Source organism: Populus nigra, chromosome 19, assembly GCF_951802175.1.
Source record: "Populus nigra chromosome 19, ddPopNigr1.1, whole genome shotgun sequence".
Taxonomy (NCBI): domain Eukaryota; kingdom Viridiplantae; phylum Streptophyta; class Magnoliopsida; order Malpighiales; family Salicaceae; genus Populus; species Populus nigra.
In genome coordinates, this window is record NC_084870.1 from 5,796,685 (window position 1) to 5,824,343 (window position 27,659).

The 27,659-nt window shown below is 32.0% G+C and overlaps 4 protein-coding genes across 4 annotated transcripts; 2 read left to right on the plus strand and 2 right to left on the minus strand.

Annotated features, from left to right (window-relative positions):
* Positions 1 to 770: 770 nt before the first annotated feature.
* Positions 771 to 2,628, plus strand: LOC133680613 (uncharacterized). Its single transcript, XM_062103642.1, has one exon. The coding sequence runs from the start codon at positions 1,043 to 1,045 to the stop codon at positions 2,195 to 2,197; it is 1,155 nt and encodes a 384-aa protein (XP_061959626.1). The 5' UTR covers positions 771 to 1,042; the 3' UTR covers positions 2,198 to 2,628.
* A 5,896-nt stretch (positions 2,629 to 8,524) lies between these two features.
* On the plus strand, positions 8,525 to 11,814 carry LOC133680607 (GDP-mannose transporter GONST2-like). The gene is made up of 10 exons (XM_062103634.1): positions 8,525 to 8,725; positions 8,812 to 8,981; positions 9,069 to 9,276; positions 9,425 to 9,564; positions 9,786 to 9,915; positions 10,218 to 10,316; positions 10,519 to 10,673; positions 10,762 to 10,878; positions 11,089 to 11,186; positions 11,286 to 11,814. Exons 2-10 carry the CDS (start codon positions 8,821 to 8,823, stop codon positions 11,327 to 11,329), a joined length of 1,152 nt encoding a protein of 383 aa, XP_061959618.1. The 5' UTR covers positions 8,525 to 8,725; positions 8,812 to 8,820; the 3' UTR covers positions 11,330 to 11,814.
* Positions 11,815 to 12,398: 584 nt separating this feature from the next.
* Positions 12,399 to 15,363, minus strand: LOC133680129 (transcription factor MYB119-like). Its single transcript, XM_062102952.1, has 3 exons — positions 14,918 to 15,363; positions 14,676 to 14,802; positions 12,399 to 13,283 (listed from the first exon to the last, which is right to left on the minus strand). Exons 1-3 carry the CDS (start codon positions 15,361 to 15,363, stop codon positions 12,399 to 12,401), a joined length of 1,458 nt encoding a protein of 485 aa, XP_061958936.1.
* Positions 15,364 to 23,064: 7,701 nt separating this feature from the next.
* LOC133680284 (uncharacterized) lies at positions 23,065 to 26,397 on the minus strand. Its single transcript, XM_062103130.1, has 3 exons — positions 26,237 to 26,397; positions 24,363 to 26,025; positions 23,065 to 23,825 (listed from the first exon to the last, which is right to left on the minus strand). Exons 2-3 carry the CDS (start codon positions 25,895 to 25,897, stop codon positions 23,576 to 23,578), a joined length of 1,785 nt encoding a protein of 594 aa, XP_061959114.1. The 5' UTR covers positions 25,898 to 26,025; positions 26,237 to 26,397; the 3' UTR covers positions 23,065 to 23,575.
* Positions 26,398 to 27,659: the final 1,262 nt, after the last annotated feature.

Genomic DNA, 27,659 nt, shown 5'->3' on the forward strand with positions numbered 1-27,659 from the left:
GGAACCCCTGCACGTGTGGAGATAGCCACGTTCATTATTTATCTAGGGAATTACGTACATTCCTCCGATAATTAATAATAAGATACCATCAATGTTAATTTGCAGGTGATGGATGCATGCATCATCAGCATTGGGGGACTCCACATGCCGAACCCACCTTTCTTGCGCCCTCTTAATAATTTCTCTAATATTTGCAGGTGATGGATGCACGCATCATCAGCATTTTTGCAGGTGATGCATGCATCATCTGCAAACTTCTCCTGTTGATAACGAGGGTATTTTAGCTAAGGAATTAAATAAACTGAAATGAGATGAATGCAGGTTTTAATGCATAAGGACACCTCTCATTTATAGCCATAGATATGAATCTTACCCCGGCCCCAGCAACTTTATAATGTTGGAAATTGTTCTTGGGGAAGATGTTGATCAGGATTAATTCCATTCCATATATATCGATCGACCTAACTAATTAATTAAGGTAATTAAACTTTCAGAACTTGATTGCCAGACCCTGTTCTTGGGTACGTACTTCAATTTGTTGAATTTAGAGTGTGCCGCAGTAATATTTTTAGTGAGTTGAAAGTCTAAAGATCAAATGCGTAGTTCAGTTCGGGGAGGAGATTTTGTATAAGATTTTAGAATTTTTCTTGGAGCTATATATTGGCAGTTACTTTCGGTTGAAGGTGATTTTAACAGACAACCTCGGCTACAATGATATTTTGTGCTTTAATTAACTCCATCGTTATCTCAAGAACAAGAAAGAGAAAATATCATGCTGTGCCCACACAGGAAAGCAAATATAGATGACTGATATATGCTTGCTGTGAAGTTGCGTTGCACCTACGTACTCTTAACTTTATTCTTCCATGCCCCCACCATTAATGTCAGCTTCCTTTACATTCATTCTTTCTTTCCTTTGCTATTCTTTTTCCTAGCTTCTTCCATCATTCCTTCTCACATGATCCCCCTTTCTCTTGGAGAGCAATGCCTCATTGATGTCCTGAAGAGTTAATCCCCAGAACTCAAGCTGATCCCAAAAACAATGGCACCCAATATAGGATCAGTCTTCAACAAATTCCTATCTCTCTTTGTCCTTCTTCTCCATCTTGGTTGCTTTATTTTCACAACCAAATTAGATGATCACCACCCTAAAAACCCTCCGGCGCCAACCAAGAAACGCAAAAAAGTCTCTCCTCTTGCTCCCATCTCCTCTTCTCCTTCTCGCCTAAAATCCCACAAAGCTCTATCTTCCTCTTGGTCCTATCTCAAAAGCATTTTCTCTTCTAAATCGTCCAAAACTCAAACTCAATCTGGAACTCCGACTCTAACCTCAGCAAGATCATCACAGCAATCCATAGTCACCACGATACCGCCTGAAACCCGCCTGCCCGAACTTCCACCACGGATAAAGTCAAGTACTGGGTCCTGCGAGGAATCCGATATCTCAACAGATCACCATTTCTTTCCTTTAAGAAATGATATCTTTCCATGCACTGCTTGTGGTGAGATTTTCCAAAAACCTCAGATTCTTGAACAACATCAAGCTACCAAGCATGCTGTCACACAGCTTCTAGATGGCGATTCAGGCAAGAATATAGTCCATATCATATTTAAAACCGGGTGGTCATGTAAAGAGAAGAGCCCAGAAATCCATAGAATTTTGAAGATCCATAATAGTCCAAAGATACTGTCAAGATTTGAAGAGTACAGGGAGTTTGTCAGAGCCAAAGCTGCAAGAAACAGTAAGAAAGGAGACGAGAGGTGCATTGCTGATGGTAACGAGCTCTTGAGGTTTTACTGTTCAACTTTTATGTGTGATTTAGGACTGAATGAGGATTCTAGCATTTGTAACCAGCAATATTGCAGTGTCTGTGGGATAATTAAGTCTGGTTTCTCACCCAAGATGGACGGAATTTCTACACTATCTACTAGTTGGAGAGCACACATGGCGATACCTGAGGAGATTGAAGAGGAGTTCAAGTTCATGAATGTGAAACGCGCTATGCTAGTTTGCCGGGTCGTCGCGGGTCGGGTCGGGTGCGACCTGGAAGAGGATGTGGACAAGCAGGATGGCGGGTCTGATTCTGTCCTGGGAAGAGGTGGCAGTGGGGTCCACACCAGGTTGGATGAGGAGGAGCTGTTGGTGTTTAATCCAAGGGCTGTGCTTCCTTGCTTTGTGATTGTATATACTGTGTGAGTGTGACCATGATAATAGCGTATGATCCCTTCCTTCTGCTTTGTAGTTTTTATAATTTTGATGGATTGTCTAAGTGGTGATGGTGATGGTGTCATGCGAGCGTTTGACTTTTCTTGATCTGCGACCGTGACCAAAATATGGTCACCGCCCCATACCATTGCCTTGCCCCAAGGAGTAGACTACAGAGTCTTAACTAGTAGATAATTAATGCCACCTGGCTTGCTTTGCTTGTGATTTTTTTTTCTTTTTTATTTATTGATTATTTATTTTTAACCATTATCAAGGGCTATGTTCACCATACCTGTCATGTAATAGATATCTCGCCTTCCATTTGGATTTTGGGAGCACTAATTGTGTGTGTTGCTTAGATTGCAGTCTATGATATGCAATTATGCATAGGCCAATAAACACGCTCTTGGTGTGTTTGTGAATTTTGAGCATAATAATTCTCAATAGATTCTAAATTTGTGAAAGTGGATGTTAAATTAATAAGGACGTGCTATTAATTTAAATGTGATTAATTGTTAAATAACCATCTTAATTAAATTTTTAGATGAGATTACATGATTTAATTTATAATATTTTTTAACACAAAAATCTTTTAAGCTTGAAATTTTTATAAACTTATATTATTTTATTTTATTAATTAATTTTAATTAAAAGAGATAATTGAGTGGTGACATTTAAACTCTTCACCAACTAGTCAATAAAGTTAATTCTCATGCCAAGCTAGAAAACTATTTCAAAAATAAAAAAAAATTTAAAATTTAATTTATATTATTCTCTATAAGCTAATTTTTCAGTGAAATATTTTTACTTACTCGATACCTTAAATCTAAGATGAACCGGGGCTGCTGTTTTTGGGTTTTAGTTAATCTTTATTTCATTAACTCGATTATTGATATAAATTAGATTGTCCAGATAAGGCAAAAGATAAAAGTTTTGCTAATCAATTTAACCATGAGGCGTCGGTGCTGCTTGACATATGTGCGTCGATATAAATTATTTTTTAAAGTATTATTTTAATACATCAAAATATCTACAAACATTTAAAAAAATAATTATTTTTTTACAAAAACACTTTTCAGCTACCAAAATAAACGAGACTCATTCTTCGTTGAAGGAACGTGGGTCCATTTTTCATCAGAAGAGATTTTGATAAGTCCTACTTTCTTATGTTATCTAGAGCCTTTACACTAAAGTAGGGCATGTAGTAGTTGCATGCCCCGTAGTTTTTTTTATTAATATATAATTATTTTTCATGTATTAAAATTAAATTCTTTTCTATTCAATTCTCTAACAAATCATCTATATTTAAAATAATATATTTAGCAAAAAATTTGGAATCTTTTAAAAAATTTAAACGAACCACCGTAAAAAATGATTTATAGACAAACTTTTCATGCTAAGTTTTCATATAAATTGATATCTCAATATGTAAATGGTAAATGGTAAAAATTTTGAATTTTAAATGATTAAAATTTCATAAAAAGGTAATTACTACATCTTTTCTATTATTCTTTATTTATTTATTTATCTTTAGAATGTCGGTCATTCATGATTAAGATATGCTCTTGGTCTTTATGGCCAAACGCTATTTTACAGAGGTGGCCGCCCACTCATGATTGTGTTATGGGTCCATAAAGAATCCCTCCTCCTGTCAGCCCACCTCGTCTAGGGTGGACAGCAGGGCAACCCAAGTCATTAAAGTCTCCTGAAAAAGAAAGCAAAGCCGGAAAAAAATATGCTCCTCCTCCTAACGAAAAAGCTGGGCTGAGCATGTAGGAAAATTCCTCAAGGACAGCCTCGATCGAGTTGTCGTGAAGACTAGATATAAGATCGTGTTATAAAAATATAATAATTAAATAGATTAATGAAAAAAACAAAAAAAAATTGACAGGAAGAAAAAAACTAATGAAGAAAAGGAAAAAAATTGAATTAATTGGGTTAACCCTTTAAACCAGGTTATCCTGTAAAACTTGGGATTCGCGTCATGAAAGTTTGATAACTAAATAGAAAAAAAAATGACGGGTTTACCCAGAATTAACCGGGTTAACCCATCAAACCAAGTTAACCCGTCAAACCCAGGATACGTGTCATGAAAGTATGAAAGTCTGATAATTAAATAGAAAGAAAATTAACTTTAACAAACTAAACTAAATGAAAAAAATAACTCGTCAAAAATTAAAAAGAAAAAACAAAAGAAAAAAATAGTTATATAATATAATATAATATAATATAATAATTATAATTATAATTATAATGAAAAAACGTGGAGAAAATCTAAAAAAATGAAAAAAAAAACATGGGAAAAGCTAAAGCTAAAGCTAAATTCTCAACCAACTCAATATTGAAAAAATAAATTTAACAAAGATAATTTAAAAAAAAACATGTGAGATAAACACTGCAGCCAAACAAAAACCATATAAGGGAAACATTGTAGTAATCCATAGTGTTTTTTTTTAAAAAAAAAGCTACAAAGCTAAGTTCTCAACCAGCTCAATATATAAAAAAAACCGACAAAAGTTATTTAAAAAAACAAAAAGTCAATTTTGAGTAAAAGAAATGAAAAAAAAGGAAACAAAAGCGGAAAAAAAAACATGTAAGGGAAGCTACAGTGTTTTAAAAAAGAAGACAAAAAAACTAAATTTTCAACCAGCTTAATAGTAAAAACATAAAATCAATAAAATAATTCTGAAAAAAACAAAACAAAAAAAAAGAAAATATGTAAAAAATGACAATTTTGGGAAAAAAGAAAAACAAATAAAAAAACAAAAAAAAACTTGTGGGGAAAGCTAAAGCTAGATTATCAGCTAGCTTAATATTAAAAAAATAAATTCGATAAAGATAAATTTTTAAAAAAATATATGAAAAAACACTGCAACAAAATGAAAATTATGTAGGGGAAACACTGTAGCAATCCATATTTTGTTTTAAAAAAACTATAAAGCTAAATTCTCAACCAACTTAATATATATAAAAAAATCTACAAAGACCATTTTGAAAATAAAAAGAATAAAGAAATCATAAAAAAAGGAGAAAACAATGTATGAGAATATTATACTAATCCACAATGTTTTAAAGAAAAAAACTACATAGTTAAATTTTAAACCAGCTCAATATTTAAAAACAATTAGCAAAGATAATTTTGAAAAAAAAATTAAAAAAAGAAACAAAAAAAGAAGAAGAAATCAATTTTGGGTAAAAAAAAAACTACAAAGCTAAATTCTTAACCAACTTAATATAAAAAAAATAAAATCTACAAAGACCATTTTGAAAAAAGAAAAGAAAAGAAAACAATGTATAAGAATATTATAGCAATGCACAATGTTTTAAAGAAAAAAACTATATAGTTAAATTTTGAACCAGCTTAATATTTTAAAAAATTAGCAAAGATAATTTTGAAACAAAAAAAGAAGAAGAAGAAGAAATCAATTTTAGGTAAAAAAAAAACAAAAGAAAAGCAAAACAAAAGAAAAGCAAAAAAAAAAAAAACCTCTGCTACAGTAAAAAACCCACGCGTTGTTTTAAAGAAAAAAACTACATAGTTAAATTTTGAACCAGCTTAATATTTTAAAAAATTAGTAAAGATAATTTTGAAACAAAAAAAGAAAAAAAAAGAAGAAGAAATCAATTTTGGGTAAAAAAAAAAGGAAAAAAAAACATGTAAAAAACAAAACAAAACTGAAAAAAAAAACAAAAGAAAAGCAAAAAATAAAAAATAAAAAAAAATAAAAAATTCTGCTACAGTGAAAAACCCACGCGTTTTAGAGTTTTTATTAATGTTTATGTTTTAAATGATATTTTATGAAAGATTTTAAAATATATATTAAAAATATATTTTTAATAATTTTGGATAATTTTTTATTTAAAAATAAATATTAAAAATAAAATAAATATTATTTTAATGTATTTTCAAGTAAAAAATATTTTAAAATAAAATATTTTCCACATTCATAGAATAAATACAAAATCATGATCGAGTTATCATGACGCTGTTTAAAACTATGTTTCAAATGATATTTTATAAAAAAATAAAAAAATATTATTTTAAAATTATTTTTTGATCATTTTGATTAAAAAATAAATATTAAAAAATAAAAAAATATATTTTTTTAATGTATTTTTTCAATAAAAAATATTATTTTAATATATTTTTCTAGTAAAAAACATATTATAATGCAACATCTACCACATTCTATACTCATAAATAGACACAAAATTGACCACAGTGGCATAGCAAATTATGATAAGGACTGTTTGAGAGTATGGTAACAGTTGTTTTTTAAAATGTTTTTTTTTAAAAAAATATATCAAAATATTTATTTTTAGTTTTTAAAAATTATTTTTGATATCAATATATTAAAATGATCTAAAAATATAATTTTTTTTTAATTTAATACAAAAAATAATAATTTTAAAACACAAAAATAAAAAATTTAAAATAAACTTCAAACATAACCACAAATAATTAAATCTTGGACGAGGAGACTCTCTCCTAGTCATTCATAAGAAGCTAATCCAATCCATACTTCTAAAGAGGCCTTACATTTTCCAGGCATTAGTAATTAGTCCAGTCCAGCTTGATGCATCTCTCCTGGGCTGGCTATGAAATGGAGGTCTCCGGCGAAGTCAGTGCCGGAAGATGTTTTGGAATTGAAGTTAAATCTTTTTTTTTTAAAACAACTATATATATATTTTTAAATTAATTATTTTTAATATTTTTAAATAATTTTAATATATTAATATAAAAAATTAATCTATTTCATATTACAGCTGGAGTTTAGCTGAAATTGACCGCTTTTGCAGCGAGGCATGCTTGTATTTTTATGGAAAAAAAAAATTACCATGCTATTTTTTTTCAAAGTTGCATGATATTGTTTAATTGAATTTGTTATTTTTTTAATTTTTTAATTTTTCAATTTAATTTTGAATTTTATGTTTTTTTATTTAGAATTATAATTCTTCTATCTTGTAAAGGCCAGATTATGGACTAATTATATAGAGAGGCAAATTTGAATATATAGCAATAATTATTCAGAAATTAAATACGAATTAGGGATATCTTGGATGAAAAGTATTTTCAGTTCTCATTTTGTCTTTCTTGTGTTTTGTTTTCCACATACATCTACAAGGATCTATTTCGTTTCAGAAAGATTTTAAGATTTTCATTTTCATTTCCTTTAACCCTTTTTAATGGATTATTTTTCAATTCGTTATTCTTCTTCATGTTTTCCCACAAAGAAAAAAGTAAGTCGACAAGCACTGTCGCATGTTGTAAAACTATCAACAATAATTGTTTATAAATTGGCAGATTCAATATTGAGTAAAAAATTAAATGATAGCAAAAGATCTAGAAGTTTTTGAGCTGTTAGAGAATAATATAAAATATATTTTAAAATCTTATCTAACAATTTAAATTATTGAGTTGAAATGATTTTTTAACATGATATTAAAATCTTGATGACCAAGTCGTCACGAGTTCCTGTATAAGTTTCAAGTCTAAAACTAACTAAAATCACATAGAAAAATAAAAGAATAATAATACATGCCATGTTAGAATTTCTTCATTTTTTTCTAAGAATATTGAGGATGATGCAATGCTGCCAAAATTAAACTAATTGCCATTAATTCCCTCTATTTCTTCTATTGTGAATTTTTGGGTTTGAGAAAGAATAAATTTTATAATCCACTGAAAGTAATAAAAATACGGCATTAATTTGTTAGTTTCTCATAAAATTTAAAGATAAACCGAATTTAGTAAAGATATATTTTTAAAAATTCTTACACACACACACACAATCAAATTGATCTCATTAACGGCATTAATTTTAAAAGAATACCTAAGAATCCTCGTAAATGTCTAAATGTTGAGTTCTATATAGAGAGTTGTGTTTGAATGCTCCAAGGCGATGCTGATGTTTAAATGGATAGTACAAATACAGGGAGATATTAAATGCATGGATTGTTAAGTTCTTATACAAAAGAGTTTTTCTTTTCTTCTGAGCACTGCATGCAATCGAGCCCGCTCAACCCATCAAAATCCGACCCACCTCCATTTCCGTGCCAAGAAGCAAGGCAGATTTTCCGCGCAAAAAGCTAGAGAGAATTCAAAAACAAGTACAATCTGATTCCCAAGCTTTCTTCTTTTCATTCCGAGTCCCTTCTTTCTCACATCTTCCATTCGCAATAAACAAACCAAGAAGTACAGAGAGACTCTAAAAAAAAACCTGTAATCAATCCATCCATTTGACTTTAAACCCTCGAAAATTGCACTTTATTTTTTCGATGCTCAAACTACATGGACGGTGCTCTCTCCTACTAGAATCTCGCTCTGTGATGCTAATGTCAACTCCTGTCTTCTCTCCTTCAACCACTTCTTTTTCTAATATATTCAGATCCATGGTTTTTTTATTTTCGGTTAACCTTTTCCCTTTGCGTGCTCTCTAAAAAGATCCTCCAAAACAAATATTATTCACGTCTTTTTCATGACCGCCAGATTCTTTCAGCTACCAGAACCGGTATCAGGTTTGTATTGCAACCGTGCATGGGGTTTTCAATTCCAATATGCTGCGTTTGTTTTCCTTAACTCCTCGTTTCTTTTCCATTTGCAGGCTTGCGGTATGTCTGATTTCAAGCTAGATGTAGTTCTTGGCCAGGATTTTCCGGAGCCTGGTTTTAGGCCTGAAAAGGGAAAAACGATTTCAGGCGCTGAAAAGATTAATGCTGCAGTGTACAAGATTTTTAGTGTTAATTTTGCAGGACGGAGAGCTAAAAGTGACGGGTAATAATGGGAATTAGTATTGATTTTTTTAAAATGTAGTAGTTTGAACTTCGGATTGTTATCTATTTGTTAATTTCTTTTTTGCAGGTTCTTTAGAGGGAATGGAGCAGATAGTGACAGTCTCGGTCTCCCAAATGGCGGGGATGGAAAACGTGAACATGGATCAGGAAAAAAATATGGGCCTCTTATATCTGGAACGGCTTACTGCATTTCGTCTTGTGGCATGATACTGTTGAATAAAATTGCTTTATCAACTTATAATTTCAATGCAGGGATATCACTTATGTTTTACCAAGTACGCTATACCCTCCCTTTGCTTTCTAGTGTGTTGATTGAATTGTACAAAAGTATCTTGCTACTGCAAACTTTCTTTATGTAATCAAATATTAAATAACAGAACATATCGAAGCCTCTCGAAATTTGAAGCCTTCGTTTTGGTGCAGAATTTGATCAGCTGTCTTGTTGTTGCTGTACTGAGCTTGTCTGGGGTAGTTTCAGTTGAAAAACTCAACTGGAAACTAGTAAGGGTATGGATCCCTGTCAACGTAATCTTTGTTGGCATGCTTGTATCAGGCATGTATAGGTATGTTATGCACTTCAGTTTGCATGGGTTTTACAGATACAGTGGAGAGGAGTGAACCCTAACTGTCATTTGGATATTGGGGGAAGCAATACGTGGTTGTCTTTATTAGTTGTCAGGCATGCGTGTTGCTGGATATCAATATGCTCATTTTTTTCTTATGAGAAATAGTAGTGTATTCAATTATTATTTTGCAGTTGATTCTGGTTCATTTCTGCTTTCAGTTTGAAATACATAAACATAGCGATGGTTACAATATTGAAGAATGTGACCAATATTATAACAGCAATTGGGGAATTGTATATTTTCCGGAAACATCAGAATCAGAAAGTATGGACTGCCATGTTTTTGATGGTACGTGACAATCCCTCACTTGTTTCCCATGGACGAGCAAAGCTATATTCTTTAATTTATGGCCAAAAATCATATCGCAGATATGAATGTCTTTGATTTGAAAAGGATACAACTGTTTATTTCAGACTGAAAGTAACAGAGATATACTGCACAGAATAATTTCGATAGATTTTATGCTTATGCATCAATGGTCTTATTGTTGCTGGAAACAACTTATGAGTGTCTGGTGGATTACTCTTATACTCTGGTAAGCCAGGCTCAGCAAAAATAACAAGTCCTTGATTTCTCCTATTGTTTTGCAGATCATCTCTGCCATTAGTGGTGGTATCACAGACCTTTCCTTTGATTCCATGGGTTACACATGGCAAATCATGAATTGTATTTTAACAGCCTGCTACTCGGTATGTAGATTAAAAGCCTGTCATTTCACTAGCCCTCAATCCCTGATCCTGTCAGTTATCTTATTAAATTGTCTGGGATGTACATAAATAGTTTTCAGCTTGGAATATGGAGCCGGGACTCTCGCTATCTGTGTCAGTTTCAATGGCTTTCTATTTTTGCAATTTTCAACCATTAATCTACGACATTTGTACCCTGTCACAGCTTACCCTGCGCAAGGTGATGGACACGGCAAAGCAGTTAACCAGAAGTGGATCTCTTAATGAAATCTCAATGGTCCTACTGAATAATTTGTTATCTCTACCTTTCGGTATCATCTTGATTCTGCTATTCGATGAATGGGAATACATAATAACTACGTAAGCAATGTAAAAATCTCTATGCTGTTTTCTCTTCATACCATTGTCCATCGGTAGATTGTGATTCTGACATGTGGTTTATTTGCAGGGATGTGATTAAATTACCAATGTTTTGGGTTGTTGCAACAGCCAGTGGATTACTTGGACTTGCCATTAGCTTCACCTCCCTGTGGTTCCTACATCAAACTGGCCCCACAACTTACAGGTAATTCTGTGCTCCCTATCCTTTCAGTATAGATGATTTTGCTGTTTTGTCGTTGGAATGTGTAAGCTACATGTTTCTTTCCTGGGATATATTGTACAAGTCCTCAGACTGATAAATACGTGGTTGTTAACTTCAGTTTACAGAGTTCTTCAGAAGAAAAGGAACTCTGTTTCTTTTAGTATCATATTCACTCAGTCTCTTGTTCTACAGTCTGGTGGGTTCCCTTAACAAGATTCCCTTATCTTTTGCTGGTCTTGTTCTGTTCAAGGTTCCACTCAGTCTACCAAACCTTTTCAGTATATTTTTCGGTAATAGACAACACTCTTCAGACAATATACAGTTATTTTATGAGCGTAATTCTATTCAGTGTAATCTTATGGTAGTTTGATATTGTCTGTTTCTCGCAGGTCTATTTGCTGGAATATTCTTTGCCAGGGCTAAAATGTCCTGATCCCAGAATCAGATTTTTGGTAATCTTGTTAAACAATTATATTAGTAGTCAAAATTAAAGCTTTATATATAAGTGGATTTACTAATTATTAGAGGAACTAAGAATTAAGGGATTTGGAAAGCAAGCTGCTTTTGAAAACCGCAAGCCTGAACAACATGAATATTGTGGTTGCTCATTCATGAGGGTGGGAGTTGTCGTATGGGAAGGTCTCCGCGTCCTTTTCTATTACCGGAAGAAGGGAAAATACTGAATGTCGTCTTTGGATTCATTACTCAATGTTGCTTATGCTCTATGATGATTTTCCTTCCATAACTTTTACCTGTACTTGACAGATGCCATAGAAAATGGGCTGCTAATTAAGCTTGTTCAAAAATCAGACAAGTCATAATTATTGCCATGTTGGCATCCGAATTTCATGGGTATTTGAACATCGTTGATGTAAAATTTATCATGGATGCAGTTCATAGATCGTACTTTCTTCATACCTTCTCCTGGTTTCCGTAGTCAGATCGATGGTGGGCCTCGTTGGAAGCTCATCCGGAAAACGCTAATTTTCTAATGCTCTAACAGCATATCGATCGTCTTTGCCGTTTGGTGGAAGCATTCCAATATCAGGATTGCGCATAAAGCTGATTCAACGACGTAACATGTTTTCAGAATCAGTTTTCCTAAGTAGGCAAAAACTCGAGTAGTTTCCATGAGAAAACATGGATCAGGAGCATGTAAGAATTGGATATGTCTGGAGTGTTCGAAGGAGCAATTTTTAATGATAAAGACGAAACAGAAATTAAACACCACTTGCCCAAAAACCATTGCAATGCACAACCATATGATAAAGAAATGCTCCTCTCCAGTCACCTTCTACAAAACCATAAGAACAAACTCATTCTTGACAGTTTATTTTGCATCTCACATGCCTAGATTGCCCCAATAATCACAAGCATTAGAACTAGGATATATAGTTCTTTAAAAACAAGCAGTTAACCAAATTAATATCCTTAAAAAAAGGAGAGAAAAAAAAGGACTCCAATAATTGGTTAAATCACAATGTTGTATCAGGCAGCAAAAGCTATATATTGTCAATACCCTGAGAGAATTGAGAAGAAGAAATCATCTCTATCAAATCCATCTCCTTCTTTCCATTGAGAGGATGTGTTTGATCCATCTCCATGTCCATGTTCGTGCTACTGTATCCATATTCAGTATAAGACGAACCTGGAGCATTACTTGCTCCATTCAATAGATACGAAAGGTAGAGATCAGAATGGAGGTGGTTATAAGTGGGTGTTTGCTGATCTGTTACTGCTTGGAAACCGTTGGTGCACAGCTTCGGATTCAAAGTAGAAATATCAAAGTCATTGTCACTTAAATCTTTGAGCTGCTGACATCCATTGTTTTGATATAAACCACAGGAATCCAAGGAGTCATTAAAAGAATCCGCATTGAAGTTGTCCACCTCCAATATTTTTGGATTCTCTGTAGCAACCTTATCTGTTGATGATGGCTCTTTGGATTTATTGCCAAAGAAATTTTGGATGAACAGAAGTTCATCATCATTACATGATTGTGCAAGTAATGATGGAGAGTCATCCGAGGCGGATTCAGATAATTCAGGGAGAAAATAGTTGAATTGGCTTGACGGGTCTTCAGATATGGAGCTTGATGGGGTGTTAGTGGTTGTGCTTTGTGTAGGGGTAACAGAAGTTGAAGCATTTTTAAGGTTCTTGCTTCTAATATAGTCCTGAAGTATTGAGGGTTGAGGTTTTCCACTTTGGCTTTCTGTTTGCTTGTGCTTTCTCCTTGAATTCTGCCTTCTTTTGGTAGCGTTCCAATGATTTTTTATAGCATTTTCTGTTCTTCCTGGAATAAGCTTTGCAATCTCCGCCCATCGGTTCCCAACTTTAGTATGAGCTTCGACCAATATTATCTCCTCTTCTTCGCTCCAGCTATCTTTCTGCGGCAAAACGTTAAACACAAGAATTGTCACACTGATCTCTTAATAGTAATTAACTACAAGACAACACAAGATAACAATATTGGCAATATTATCAAAGGGTTGTTACAGAAAAGGCAATAAAAACTTTTCAAACGAATTATTAAAGTTAATGCCTTTTACGTCAGTGACCACATCACATGATACTGAACGCTCAAAGAAAGAGAAACGTCAAGAAGCTGCAAAACAATATCTGAAATATGAATGTTCCTATGATCTGAATCTCATAAAAAATATTAAATAAAATTCCAGACACTTTCCTAAATCGTATTCTGATACACACACACACACACACACACACAGAATATGATTTAGGAACAAAAATAGCCACGATAAAAAACGTGGGAAGAGATCGAATGAATTGTGCGAAAGGTATTTGCATGTAAATATATATGTAATATTGTGTGGTAATTAAACTAAAAATCATCTGTTTTTTTTTTAAGAAAAATAAAAAATTGGTAACCCAAGAAAAGGAGAATAAAAAAAATTGAAATGAAGAAAAAGATTCAATTGCAGATTCTCAAAATACATAAAAAAAAACGGTAGATCCATTAAATCTTCAACCCATATAATTTATGGAATTTCTTTTTCGCCGGGAACGATGACCATCTTCTGTAGAATTCAGAAGAATTAATTAGGATATTTGATTAAAGTGTTCAATTTGGTGCTAAAATTACTATGAGGTGTCTTCATATTCAGTAGAATCACAAGTCTTTTGGTATTGAAAAGGCTGACCTCAGTTGCAGGTGTTGAAGAATTACAGAAGGACTACGATTAACGCCATGCCTATATTGGTGCCTAATGTTATCTATATTGTCTGTTGCGTTTTCACCCAGAAAAAAAAAAACTTCAATTTGATTTAAACTGTGATGTAAATGAGATTTGTTCCATCATCAAAAACAAAAACAGAAAAAGGATTTAAGTGCATTGTTCTTGGTTATATTTCTTCACGGCAATAAACTGGCTGATCATGCATAGTATTTTTTTTTAAAAAAGAAAACATAGAATATATAGGAAAGAATCCACATCCTGATATTGTACTTGTAAGACAGATCGGATAAGGCTATCTAGGGTTTGTCTTGTCAAACACTTGGAAATTAATAGCCCAGAAAATGAGAATCTAGCCAATATTTTAGTTATTAGGGAAGTTCCGAAAATTAAGAAGGCAAAATCTCAAAATCTAAGTCCAAGATTGTTCTTAGATACCCCATCACAGCTTCTCATAAAAAGAAGCCCACAGAAAAGTTTAAAAGATCTAAAACAATATATCTATTAATTAATATAGAAATCACCAACATCAAGAAAGACAAAACTAAATTAAAAAACCCGAGAGGAAGTGAAAGGAGAAGAAACCTTGATATCAGGCCGCAAATGGTTGTGCCACCTCTCACGACACTGCTTCCCAGCTCTACCAGCCACCCTTTCAGCTATTTGAGCCCATTTTCTCACTCCAAATTGCTTCACCAACCTAATTAGTTTCCTTCATTGCAGAAAGAAGAATCCATAATGTCTCACTCGAACCATCAAACAACATAAAATTAAGAAGAGAAAAGAAATTCTAAAACATTTTAAACAAAGTGTTTTTTATATATTACCTATCTTCTTCTTCTGTCCACTGCCCCTTGATCAAAGTTGCACAAGATCCTTTCTTGGTTTTCTTTCCTATCCCTTTACAACTCTTCCCTGAAACATTATTCACTTCTCCACTCAAACCCCCATTAGGGTTTCCATCATATGCGCGGTTAAGGCTATCTCCATCAACAAAAAGCCCATCGACAAAACTTGTCTCTGAAAAACTTTGCCAAGGAACAGCACCAATTGCACCACTAGGTGGAGAAAAACCACACAGCCCATTTGTTGAAACAAGGGTTTCTTTGCTTTTATCATCGTTTTGAATATTTTGGGGTGTGTAATGGCTTTGACAAAATAAAAAGCTATCTGTGGCTGTTAATGGTGGAGTTGGTTGATAGATGGAACGGTTGTTTTGTAAATTTTGATGGCTAAAACGGCCACCACCACCTCCTCCTCCTCCTCCTTCCATCAAATCAAAGAGCTCGAGTTAAGAAGAAAAGGAGAGAAGATTTTAAGCGTAGAAATGAGCTTGATTTATGGAGTTGTTTCGTAGGTTTTTACTTCTTTACTTGTAAGAAAACCCCATGACAAAAGCTGGTCATTTTGCTTGTACCAAGCCTTGTAATGTGCATATAGCCTAATAGCCGTTGATCACCTGGTTGATCTAATGGCTGAGAATTAGAGATGAGTGTAACTCCTGAGCTTCCTCTCTCGGACAAAAGTAGGAAAAGAGGTGGAGAGATTAGTGGGTTCGTTATTAAACTCACAATTAACTAATCATTTCGTGATAAATTCCAAATTATGGACAAAATTGGAAAGTTATCTATGAAGGTTGTGGGCCCTACCAATTACAAAGGCATTTTTCACGCCAACAATACGGAAAAGACAATTTTGCCCGTATGATGAGAACAATTTCATGCAAAGCCCACTGCCATATATAACCGTCAATATTATAATTATTATAATTAAATATATTTAGATGGGGATCCAAATATGGTAAGAACAAGGTGTGCCCCTGTAATTTTTAGAAATTAAATCTAGTTAATAGGGTGATGAAATATTGCAGAATTCCAAGCCTCGGAATTTAATTTCCTGGTTGGCTATCTGCCAAGTGGCTAGCTATTGATTAATTAATTATTAATTCTCAAGTCATTGGACACCCAGGTACTCATGTAATTACGATAATTAAATTTTATTTTGCTACGTAGCTGGAATAGTGAGAGTGTTGCTTTGCACAAGCATAGTGAGTAAAGTCGGTACCTTGCCAGGTAAAGATGATTCTCTTCTTAGTATTCAAAAACTCTATATTACGAGGGCAAGAATTCAAGGTGATGATCTCTCAAGGTAAGATTAATTTTTTAATTTTAATAACTTGATTTATTTTTTTAATTAAAATGGTTAGTGAATGGTGTCTGATACCTGTAAAATATCATTTTTGATAAATTTAGGGACTCTTAAATATTTAAGTAAATATTTTTTTTAAAAAAAGACAATGATATTTTAAAAAAATACTCTGAAAATAAATATACAGTAGAAAATGAAGATTGAGAGTCTAGAGCTTGTAGAATTCATGGGGTCTCATAAAGCCCAAGAGTCTTGTTCTTTTATGGAGATGAGATGCTAGAATGTAATTTTGCATCGATAACATTAATGAGAAATTTATATCATAGTTATTAAACTGGACCGGCTCAGCTGGTCGATCTAAGACTCGGTCAACTCTGTGGTTGGACTGATCCTTTAAACTCCTCAGTGATAGTCTCTCTCACATGAATTCTTTTCGTATAAAAGATAGGGAACGAAAAACAGGCGGAGGAAAGGAGCAAAATGGTAGCAATTTAGATTTTCTAAAAAATGATAGTATGTGCAATGGTAAGCCTTTTATATGTTTGTATGCAATAAATGATGACATTTTATCCCTAGTCGCATATTCCACTAACTTAACACGTGAAAAGACTATTTGTCAGTTAAAATATCAAAATTCAAATGTTACAATCTTTTTATTTCCTTACTATGTACGCCCACTCGATGACTTTAAGAATTCTCCCAGGTGATTGTATCATGATGATTCAAAGAAAAACAAAGCAACATGGTGGTTGTTTACACTTAAGATTAGCTCAAATACAAATTTAAGTTTTTGTGTTGTCCCAAACATGAAAACTTATGGGATATTGATGGGTATATGATTTATACCCATAGTTCTAAGCCTAAAAACATAAGATTTGAGATGCACCCCAGGCCTAAAGACAAAAGACATGAGGTATAGCTCGAGCTTAGAGCTTTATGGGCTAGAATAAGTACCAAGGATCCTCAAGCTTGAGCATGATACAACTCTCACTTAAGTTTAGTCATATTACATGGTCTATTAGAACACTACACCCAAAAGGGATAACATGATTTTATAAAATGCTTTATATGTATAACATGACTTTTGAATTATTCAACTTGCTCAAAAACCCTATTACTATATAACAAGCTGAAGGTCTCCTATGAGGTCATGCATTTAAGCATACATTCCCTAAACCCAAGTGCACTCACTTACTTCTAGAGATCCTGTATCATTCTATCACAACTAGACTTATTCAAGTAGTATTTATCTTGATGGACTTATTTTAAGCTTAGTTAATGGCCACATGACAAGATCTTTACTTTTCAAATAGAACACAACCACTTATTAGAGGGTATATACCAAAATGATTATGCTATTTACCTATATGCCATAATTTTTTCCTCATTTTCCCCTTATCACCATAAAAGTGGATGTGGTTCATGAAAATAGATAAATGTCTATAAACCACAAAATATACATGAACATTATCTCTGAATATTTGGTATTCACATCTTCATCTTTTTCATAAGCATTAAATACACAGTACATTCTAAAAATATAATTTCTTTTCATATTATGTTTTAATAATTTAAGCATAAAAGAGTTTTCTAAACAACATAAAGATATTATTTTGTAAGTGTTTATGAGCTTTTAGTAATATTTTTTTTCTTTAAAACTATACAACCCAATTAGTTATCATTGAAAACCAAAATAAACTGAAGTTTACTTCAAACCTTTTCAATAATGAAACTTAGCTCAAGTACTAGCTATTTGACCCACATTCTTTTGTGGGTTAGATAATTTGTTTTCTAACAAAAAAAAATATACAAGTTTTTTCAATACATTTTTTGACATAAAAAAACATTAAGTGTCAATTAAAAAGCATACACATGAATTTAATTAAATAAATAGAGAACCATTTATGTAAATAAATGAAAAAAAAAGGTCATCAATAATAACGCAAGACTAAACTGGAAAAATTAAGAGATAGATGTAAATCAAGATATTTGATCTTGCAACATGAGTCATTTTATTATCTGGTTGTGATTAATGACTTTGTTTGTTATAATTATTTTTTTATTTAATAAAATAATAATAGAAATAGGCATACATATGAAATCACTGAAATAAAATCAAAGGAAAAAAAATATCATACAAGGTTATACATATTAGGGGGGAAAGAGATATCATTTTATGTAAAAAACAAACTATATTTAACCAAAGAATAAATTAAAAATTTAAGAGATACATGTGGAAGTAGATATTTGATCTTAAAACACAGGCTATAAACTCGATTGTTTTTAATAAAAAATTTTTATTGTAACCAATGTTTTATTTAATAAAACAATAATAACAAAACACGCATAGGAAAGTGATCACTACCAGAAAATCTATAAATACAAATGGAAATACCGAGGGAATTACAGTGTAAAAAAAATTAAAACAAAGCAAAAAAAATGATGAAGTGTCATTTTTACCAACGGAATTACCGACAGAATTTATTTCGTTGGTAAAATCCGTCGGTAAATCTGTTGGTAAACTGTGAACATTGTTTATCATGTCAATTACAAAGGGAATCACCGACGGAATTTTCTGTCGGTATTTTATAGAGAGTTCCAGAACTGTTCACCTTCCAATTGCACTGTTAATTGTTATTCTTTACAAACAAAATCACCGACAGGTTGAAAAGTCATCGGTGTTATTTGCCAATTTTCTGAAAAAAATCAATTAATTTAAAATTTTCATTTAAATATTATAGACGAAATCATCAACGGATTGAAAAATCATCGGTAATTATTGGCGGTTTCTGAAAAAATTTTACAAAATTGAAAATTTAAATTAAATATTACCGATGGAATTACCGATGGAATAATTAAAAATATTAATATTTAATTATCCATCGCTAACGCGCCCCAATAAAAAACCTGAATGCCCTTATTTCACAAAAGACAGATTCATTTCTTATAATTCTTCTTCTTATTCTTCTTCTTCTTCACTATATGTAAAAAGACATCAATATCTATTTCTTTCTCTTCTTTTCTCTCGTCATCTCCTTCTCTTTTCCTCCATGCTCGGTTATGTCTTCTTCTTCTTTCTTCTTTTATCCTTTTAGTTTTTTTTAATTAATATGCTTTACGAATTTTTTTTCTCTCTCCTTAGCTTCACTTGCAACTACATTAAGGTAAGATTTTTCTTTTTTCTTCTTTTTTCATGATTGTTTTCACTATATTTGTTTTTTATTTTATTTTTAATTGTTTTTGTTCTTAATAATTGTATAAATGTTGTTGTGAGTTTTTTTTTCATATGAGACCAATTTTTAGTTGATTTATTTATAGGATTTTTAAATTTTTAGCAATTGCAACTTTACTTTTTCATATGAATTTTTTTTAGTTGAATTTATTTTTTATTTTATTTATTTGTTGCAAATTTGTTTGAGTTGATTTTCTTTTTTTTTTCCAAGCATTTTGAGTATATATTATACAGTGTTGATTTATGTTAATTTAATTATTTTATAATTTTATAAAATGATTTTTTTAAAATATTTTTAAATAATTACCGATGGAATTTCCGTCGGTATGTCCGGTTGGTAATAAAAAAATATTATTACCGAGGGATATACCGACAAAATGAAGCGGATAATTTTATTTTTTTATTACCAACGGATTTACTGACGGATAAAAAATTACCGATGAAAGATTCATCGATGGAGCATTTTCGTCGGTAAATTAATTACCGATGGAATATGTGTCTTACCCGGACGGAAAAATTTCATCGGCAAAAATGTTAAATCTTGTAGTGGATGTAAGAAAATTAAAGAGAAAAACATAATTAAGTAGGGATACATACAAAAAATGCCTCCTAAGATCAGAAAAAAATATATTCTAAAAGTGTATTTGTAAACCAAATAAAATTTAAATCATATTTCATTAAAAAATCATGAGAAATTGTAAAAATAAATCAACAAAAACCCAACACTAAAGGATGTAATTGAAAAGGAAAAAAGGACAAAAAAACTAGTGGACAAAAAAAGTGTGGGCAAATGGGCTTGTCATGGGTGGCCTAGCACACCCAAGCTTAAAAAAAGCTTAGTTGTATAGGCCATTTAGCCCAAGCCCGCGTGCTTGGACTATTTTTTTTTTTCAAGTGGGAGACGACCCTTTATTTTTTTTAATGAAAAAATAAGTAGGCAAACTGTCTAGTTTCATGCAACTAAAAGGTCATTGGAAATTTAGGTCAAGGATTTTTTTGCCAAAAACTCGATTTTCAACTCCTTTTAACCCACAATACCTATAAAATACTTTACACACTTTGACGAACCTATCAATGACATCATATAACTCATAAATCGACCTAAAAACTTAAAATTAACTTGAAACAATAAACCTTTTCAAGCTCATGTCTATCATCTCAAACAAGGTTAAGGGAAAAGAACATCTAGGCTAAACTCCTCTTATCAAATAAACTCATTGACACCAAGATCATTTTTTTTGTGGCTAGAATCGGTGTCCACCGAGACTTTCTTTCTCTAGCACCGATTGAAATTCAACCATTTTCTCTCTACTCTCTCAAACCATGGACTCAAAGATAAGGGAAATAAATTTTTAAACTAAAATTGAATTTTTGAAATATTTAGGTACTGAAAATTTATCATATGAAAAGTAGGAGGACAAAAGTGAATTTTTTATCCATTTTTTGAAATTGCCACCCAATTTCTCTTTGTTTCAAAATTTGATCCTCATTGTTTCAATTATGACCCTCCCTAATATTTCATAACAAATTGACAATTAATTTGGGTGTAAAAGGATTCAATTGATGAGAAATAAAGTTTAATGACTAAACTATATATAAAAAATATCACAGTGGATTGCTGCCGTTAAAAAAACCCTTGTGTTTTAGTTTCTTTCTAATAAATAAAAGACTTTTAAAACCATAGTGTAGAGTATTTTATTTCTAGGATAGTAATTGAGGAGATTTTAACAAAATAAAGTAAAATTTAATTAACAAAATTAATAGCTTGAGGATTTGGTCGAATAAGTAAAATAAATCAACATTTGTTGAATAGAAGTTACAAAATTAGGCGTTTAATATAAAAGAACATTGGGTGTTTTTTGGATGAAAGATTTAAAAGGGTTTTCTTCTGGTTATGTTTCATCAAATGAAACTCTATATATCTAATCTCATAAAATTTTATAAGTGATTATTATTTTTTATATTTCGAGTGTACATCCTTATTTGAGAATATCAGAAATGTTTCAATGGATTGTGTTTATAGATGTGTCTATAGAGAATTTACCTTAGTTCATGTAAATAAATATTGGTTAAAATTTAATTTTTTATATTTTTAAATTTTTTTGATGTGTCATGTCAAAAATAAATTTTAAAAAATAAAAATATATATTATTTTAATATATTTTTAAATAAAAAAATATTTTAAAAAACAACCGCTATTATTACACTTCTAAACACCCAATATTTTCATGCATTTACCTATAAAACAAAGAAAAAGTTAATCTAAATTATCGAGAAAAACAAATAAAGAATGTCTTTGCCCTTACAAATTCAATGGTATCCGTTCTTAGGCGGAAATGGGTGGGGGAGGTGGCATAGCATGGAGGGTAAATGAGAAGAGATGGGAGGAGCTCGGTACCACCATCACTTCACGTGGAAAGCTGTTTCTTTGTGCTTCGACTATACATTGCATTCAATATGTTTGATATTGAAGCTTTTTTAGTGCTTTTGTTCGGTCCAATTTTCCATTTGATGCGGGCACTGGGGCCTTATTTGGTTTCCCCATGCCCAAAAAAGCTATAAATTATATAACTAATGCTAACAACTTAATTTTTACAAATATCATGTAATTAAAAGTTTATATAGTTGTTAATTTTAGAACTAATAAAATTAGTCAAAATACGCGTAATCTGATTCGAACACCATGTTAATGTTTATTTTTGTGCTTTTAAATTATTATTATTTATTTAAAAAATATTAAATTGATATTTTTTAAGTATTTTTAATTAGTTTTGATGTGATAATGTTAAAAATAAATAATAATAAAATATTTTTAAAAAATATCTTAGGCTATAATAACAAACACTCAATAAATAAGGCACGACAAGAACAACAATACAAATTATCGACAATAATTCAAAAAACATTATGCAAACTTTTGCATGTGCATATATGTATATTTTTAGCCGATTCGTCTTGTTCTTTGTTTCCGGGAATAAGTCTTTGGCTGAAAAGAGAGCCAAATAATATAATCATCAAAAGTTCTTAATTTCTTCATATATAAGTTTTTGCCTTCTAAAAAAATACAATAAATTTTAAAAAATTTATTGTGAAACTACAAAAGCAAGAAACAACTTTAATCAACCAAGTCACGTTATTCATTTCTTTTTAGGGAAAAAAAAAGAGCTAAATCTCAATTATTAAACATTCACTAAATCAAAAACACAACGGGTACTCCTATACATCAAAGCTTCGAAAACTAGAGGACAAGAAAGTTCTAGGCCTGTCTCGCTGCATTGCAAATAGAAAAAGAAAGAGTGCAGCATAAAATATGTATTACAAGCTAAAAATGTAATAATATTTATTTTTTAAAATATATTTTCTTTAAAAATATATTAAATTAATATTTTTTAAAAAATTTATTTTCAACATAACATAAACAATCTGAAAATACTAATAAAATTAATTTGAATTAAGTAAAAAAATTAAATATTTTTTAAATATAAATTATGTAAAAAAAATTAAAATATTTTAAATATTTTTTAAATATAAAAATAAAAATAAAAATAAAAATAAACAAGCTGAGATAAAAAAAAAATTTCATAGATGACTTAATTGTGGTATTAAAATTTAAAATGGCATATATTGACAAACGGAATAATTACACTTTGCCACATGATAATGTCATCCAAAAACAATAGAAAAAGCAAAAAACATACTCTACTGTGCAAAATTAAAAGCCGAAACTACCCCTCCTCTCATTGTCCTCGTGAGCAAAAACACATGTCTAAGCCTAATCAAAAGGCTAATGCTGCCACGTTCAAGTGCATATTACCACTTAATCCTCTCCATGGTCACGTGCATCCCTGCTTCCAAACACCGCCGGCCACTACCCACCCACACCATTCACCTTCTATTCCCCTTCCGAAGATTCCCTCCACCCCTCAAAGGAAGTTTTTTTTTTAAAATCTCATTTTCTTCTCTTTGTTTCCCGGCAGATATATCATAATTACTGCATTTTTTTTTTGGTCAAGGGGTGGAAAACAAAGGGAATTGTGATGAGGTGTTATGAGAAATAGCCTGAGGGTTTTCATGATTTTTTATTTTCTTTTTCCTCTTTAGCCTATTAGACTTCTTGGGCATTATCTTGGGAGCTAAGAGGGAAACACGTGTCCTCTCCACCAGTGTTCCAAAGAAAATGAGCATAGTTAGCAGCATAATAAGAGTTTGTAGGGTCAGCAGAAATGGCTTCCAAGAAAGTCTCCTCAGCTGCCCACAAATCCTTTCTCACGTGCCATAGAAAGCTTGCGTACTTGCTATATGCCTCTGCATCCGGTGGCTCCGCCCCTATTGCTCGCTTAAAGTATTCCTCTGCCCTGTTAATTTACACATGAAGAAAAGGGTTAGTTATCCGGCAACCAATTTGCTGACTTAATTGTGTAAAAGCTCTAGCTTCGCAAAAGATCAAGCCCAGAAATATTATATAAATAAACAACAAGTGAGGTCAACAGGCTAAGCTACACGCAAGTTGAAGATCTTTATGGCCAAGCGCGTAAAGGGTCACGCGCAGAAGATGATAATTTGCCATGAAGGGAAAACTACAACCACACATTCCCTGTCAGGATTCAGAAAGGGAATCGAACAGAAAAATATACAAGACGACAAGTCAAATTTAAAGCAGCGTCCTAGAAATGGAAAATGTTGGAGAATAAACCTAGGAGATATTCCGACTCGGTGCTTGACACCCTAACATGAATTTCTGGACTCAAAAACTTGATCAGTGCCCAACTTGCTAAAATATCATAATACTTGACAAATTGGCTTCTGAGAAAGTCTCCATTGACAATAATGGAGTTACAGTTTGCAATGGAAGGAACTAAGATATGGAAGGCAAAGATGGTGTAAGCTTTTACCTGTCGTAATCGTGGAAGACCATGTTGAGGAATTGAGCGTAATTGGCAAGGAGGAGAGGATTTTTAGGGTCTTGAGACAACCCCATTTGATATTGTAAATCTGTTCTAAAATACTCTGCATAATCATCCGCCTCGATCTTGGCGTTAATAGGTGAAACAAATCTCTGAATGGTCTCATGATCAAGGGATTCATCTCTCAATGGAAAATATTGCATTTTAGAAGCCTCCTCTACGATTGAATTCCATAGACTCAACTCCTCTTCTCTACTCACTTGCTCTGATGCTGACTCGGCCTCCCTTGATGTCCCTAAAGATGACAATTGAGAAGCCCCGTCAGGGACAATTGTTCTAATTTGGTTCGACTGGTCGAACCATCCATCGCCTTCAGTGCCACTGGCGAGCGGCCGGACCTTTCCGCCACCGCCATTATTGCCCCCAATTGAAGTTGTTTTGCCACTTGAAGATGATACCGAAAACATTTTTACTGATGAAGAATCGAACTTTTGATTCTTTTGGTCTGGGGTTTCAATGACAGATATACTCTCTGTTGTAGCTGCATAAGACCCTGAATTTGGTGGAGCTGCAAGTGCAGCGTTATTGGCCATGGAATGTACAGTAAAGTTTGCAAGGAGAATCATCACATACACCATAAGAGTAGGTGTATGTGAAAACACTTGCTGAAACAACCAAACGAAAGAAGCATGCATTTCTTTCTGTACACGAGCAAGAATCCCTTGCAAATCTTCAGTGAAAAGAAACTCTCTCATTTGCAAACTATAAGCGTGAAGTTCTCGAATTATGAACACCATGGAAGAAAACGCCTTCTTCACTGAACAATAAGCAGATTCCCCTGCTTCTCTAAAACCTTCTTGCCATTGCATCTTTCTCCTTATCATTCGAAGCGAAAGTGGAAGGTCGACACTATTCGCCTTCCGTTCAATACTTGCTGGAATTATATCATCTCTCCCTGACCAATCTGGTGGCTCTTGCCGGATTTCTGGCCACGGAGGCTCCATTGAATCCAGAGGAAACTGCCTTTGGTCCTGCACTAAATTTGACGAATCTTCACGGATAAAGTTACTATAAATGTCCCCGCCATTAATACTGCCAAAGTTGTCTCCAGAATCAGAAAGAATCTCTGATTCGGAATCCACTGCGTCACTGCCATCGTCATCGTCGTCGGAAAGCTGGAATCTGAGAGCCAGTTCTTGAATTTTCTTGGAAAATTCTTCATCAGAAAAGGCATCCAAGCTAGCACTGCTAGCTCTTTTTATAGTCTGACCTCTTGATTTCTGAAACTCGTAAGAACGAGCCCTCTGTATCTTTGTTAATGGAGTTCCAAACAGAGTCCGTCGGTCTAGTCTCTGTAAGCATCTGCACAGGAGCACACAACCTCCAGTTCCATCGAAACGACGCTGTCGTTTAGACGATGGAGATGAAATTGCAGAGGCTAGAGATTGAGAGGAAGATGGTGAATGATGAGTAATTGGCTGCGACCATTGAAAACAGGTCGTTGTAGCAACTTTCACTCCCATTTTTTCCTTCTTTTTTGTCCGAGAAAAGCTAAAAAGAAGCTTATAAAAACAAAATCAAATTCCCTTAGATCTGCTGCAGCTGGTTAAAGACTTTGCGTTCTTTTTCTCTCCTTTTAATTCACACGAGCCTAGAAAATAAACAACAACTATAAAATAAGCCAATATATCAAAAAAAAAAAAAAAACTTTGAATCCCGGTAAACAATCATTACTTTCCATGAAAATCGGATCGGAAAAGGAATAGGAAAACGCAGTTTACGGCACGAAAAACAATGGGAAAAAAGGAAGTGAGATCCAAGAAATGATGCAAATTTCAAGAGAGACTTTTGCAGGAACTTACGTTAGATTTGATGAACAGTTTTTCGATTGGAAATCCTAAGATGGAATCCGGCGAGAAACTGAGAAGCGAAGTACAAACCGTATCTTCACTTATCAAGAAGAGTGAGGAGAGGCTATCTCTTTCTCTTATATATAAACCCCACTGAGACACCCACGCACGAGGCGAGCTAGCTTTCGTCTGTTTTTTTTTTCTTTCTTTTTTTATTATTATTATTAAAAAAAATATCCCAGACGGGAGCCAGTTTTGTTAGAAACCAGATGCAGTTGTGGTTGTTGAGGACTGTTGCGCATATTGTTTTTTTAAATAGTTTTTTTTAATATATATTTTTTATTTTTAATATTAAAACATCAAAATCATAAGAAAATACTGTAAAAAATACTGTAAAAAATATTAGTTTGAAATCTTTTCCAGCTAAAAATATTTTTATAAAATATCTAAAAAAAAATTTAACACGCATCAAACATCTTCTAAAAGAGTAATATGCTATTTGTTCAAAAGTGTATTTGATTTAAAAAATTAAATTGTTTTTTTATTATTTTATAATAGTTTTAATGTGTTAATGTCATAAATAAAAAAATTTAAAAAAAAATATTTTAATATATTTTTAAATAAAAAATACTTTTAAAAAATATAAAAAACACACTAAGTGACTTTTTATAAATTACCAATTTAGATCTGGTTTTGGTTTTTAATTATGTTTGTTGTTTTTAAATGTTTAATAACATTTTAAAATATAATAACATAACCATTTCATATGTTATTTTCAGAATCTATCCATACCTAAAAGCTATGGCTTTTTTAAATGTCTGTTTAATATTGTGTTTTCATTTGTATTTTGATGCATTTTAAAAGTGTATTTGTCTTAAAAAAATATTAAAATAATGTATTTTAGTATTTTTTTTTGATAATTTTCAAGTGCTAAAATAAAATTTTAAAAAAATTATTTTTATTGACATACAAATAAAAAGTATTTTGCACCATAATATCAAGCATGCATTAAAAAAGTGTTTGAGATTATAATAGCAGTTACTTTTTAAAGTGTTTCTCACTTGAAAATACTTCAAAATAATATTTTTTAAAAATTTATTTTTTATATCAACACATTAAAATGATAAAAAAATATTAAAAAAATAATTTTAAGTAAAGTAAATTTAAATTTTCATGAAACGCGGTTTCGAACGGAATTCCAATAGTTGCATTTATAATTTTAAAGTGATGATATAAAAAAATATAAAATATATTTTAATTTATTTTCAAATAAAAATATTTTTGTATGAATTATGCACTAAATTTTTTTTTAAAAAAACTGTGTCTTCTGAAGGGTAAACAGCGAATGCGGGTAACCAGTCATTTTATTACTTAAAGGGTGTTTTTGTTTCTGTTAATGTTTGTTTTAATTTGGATCCGGGTCAGCTGCCACCAT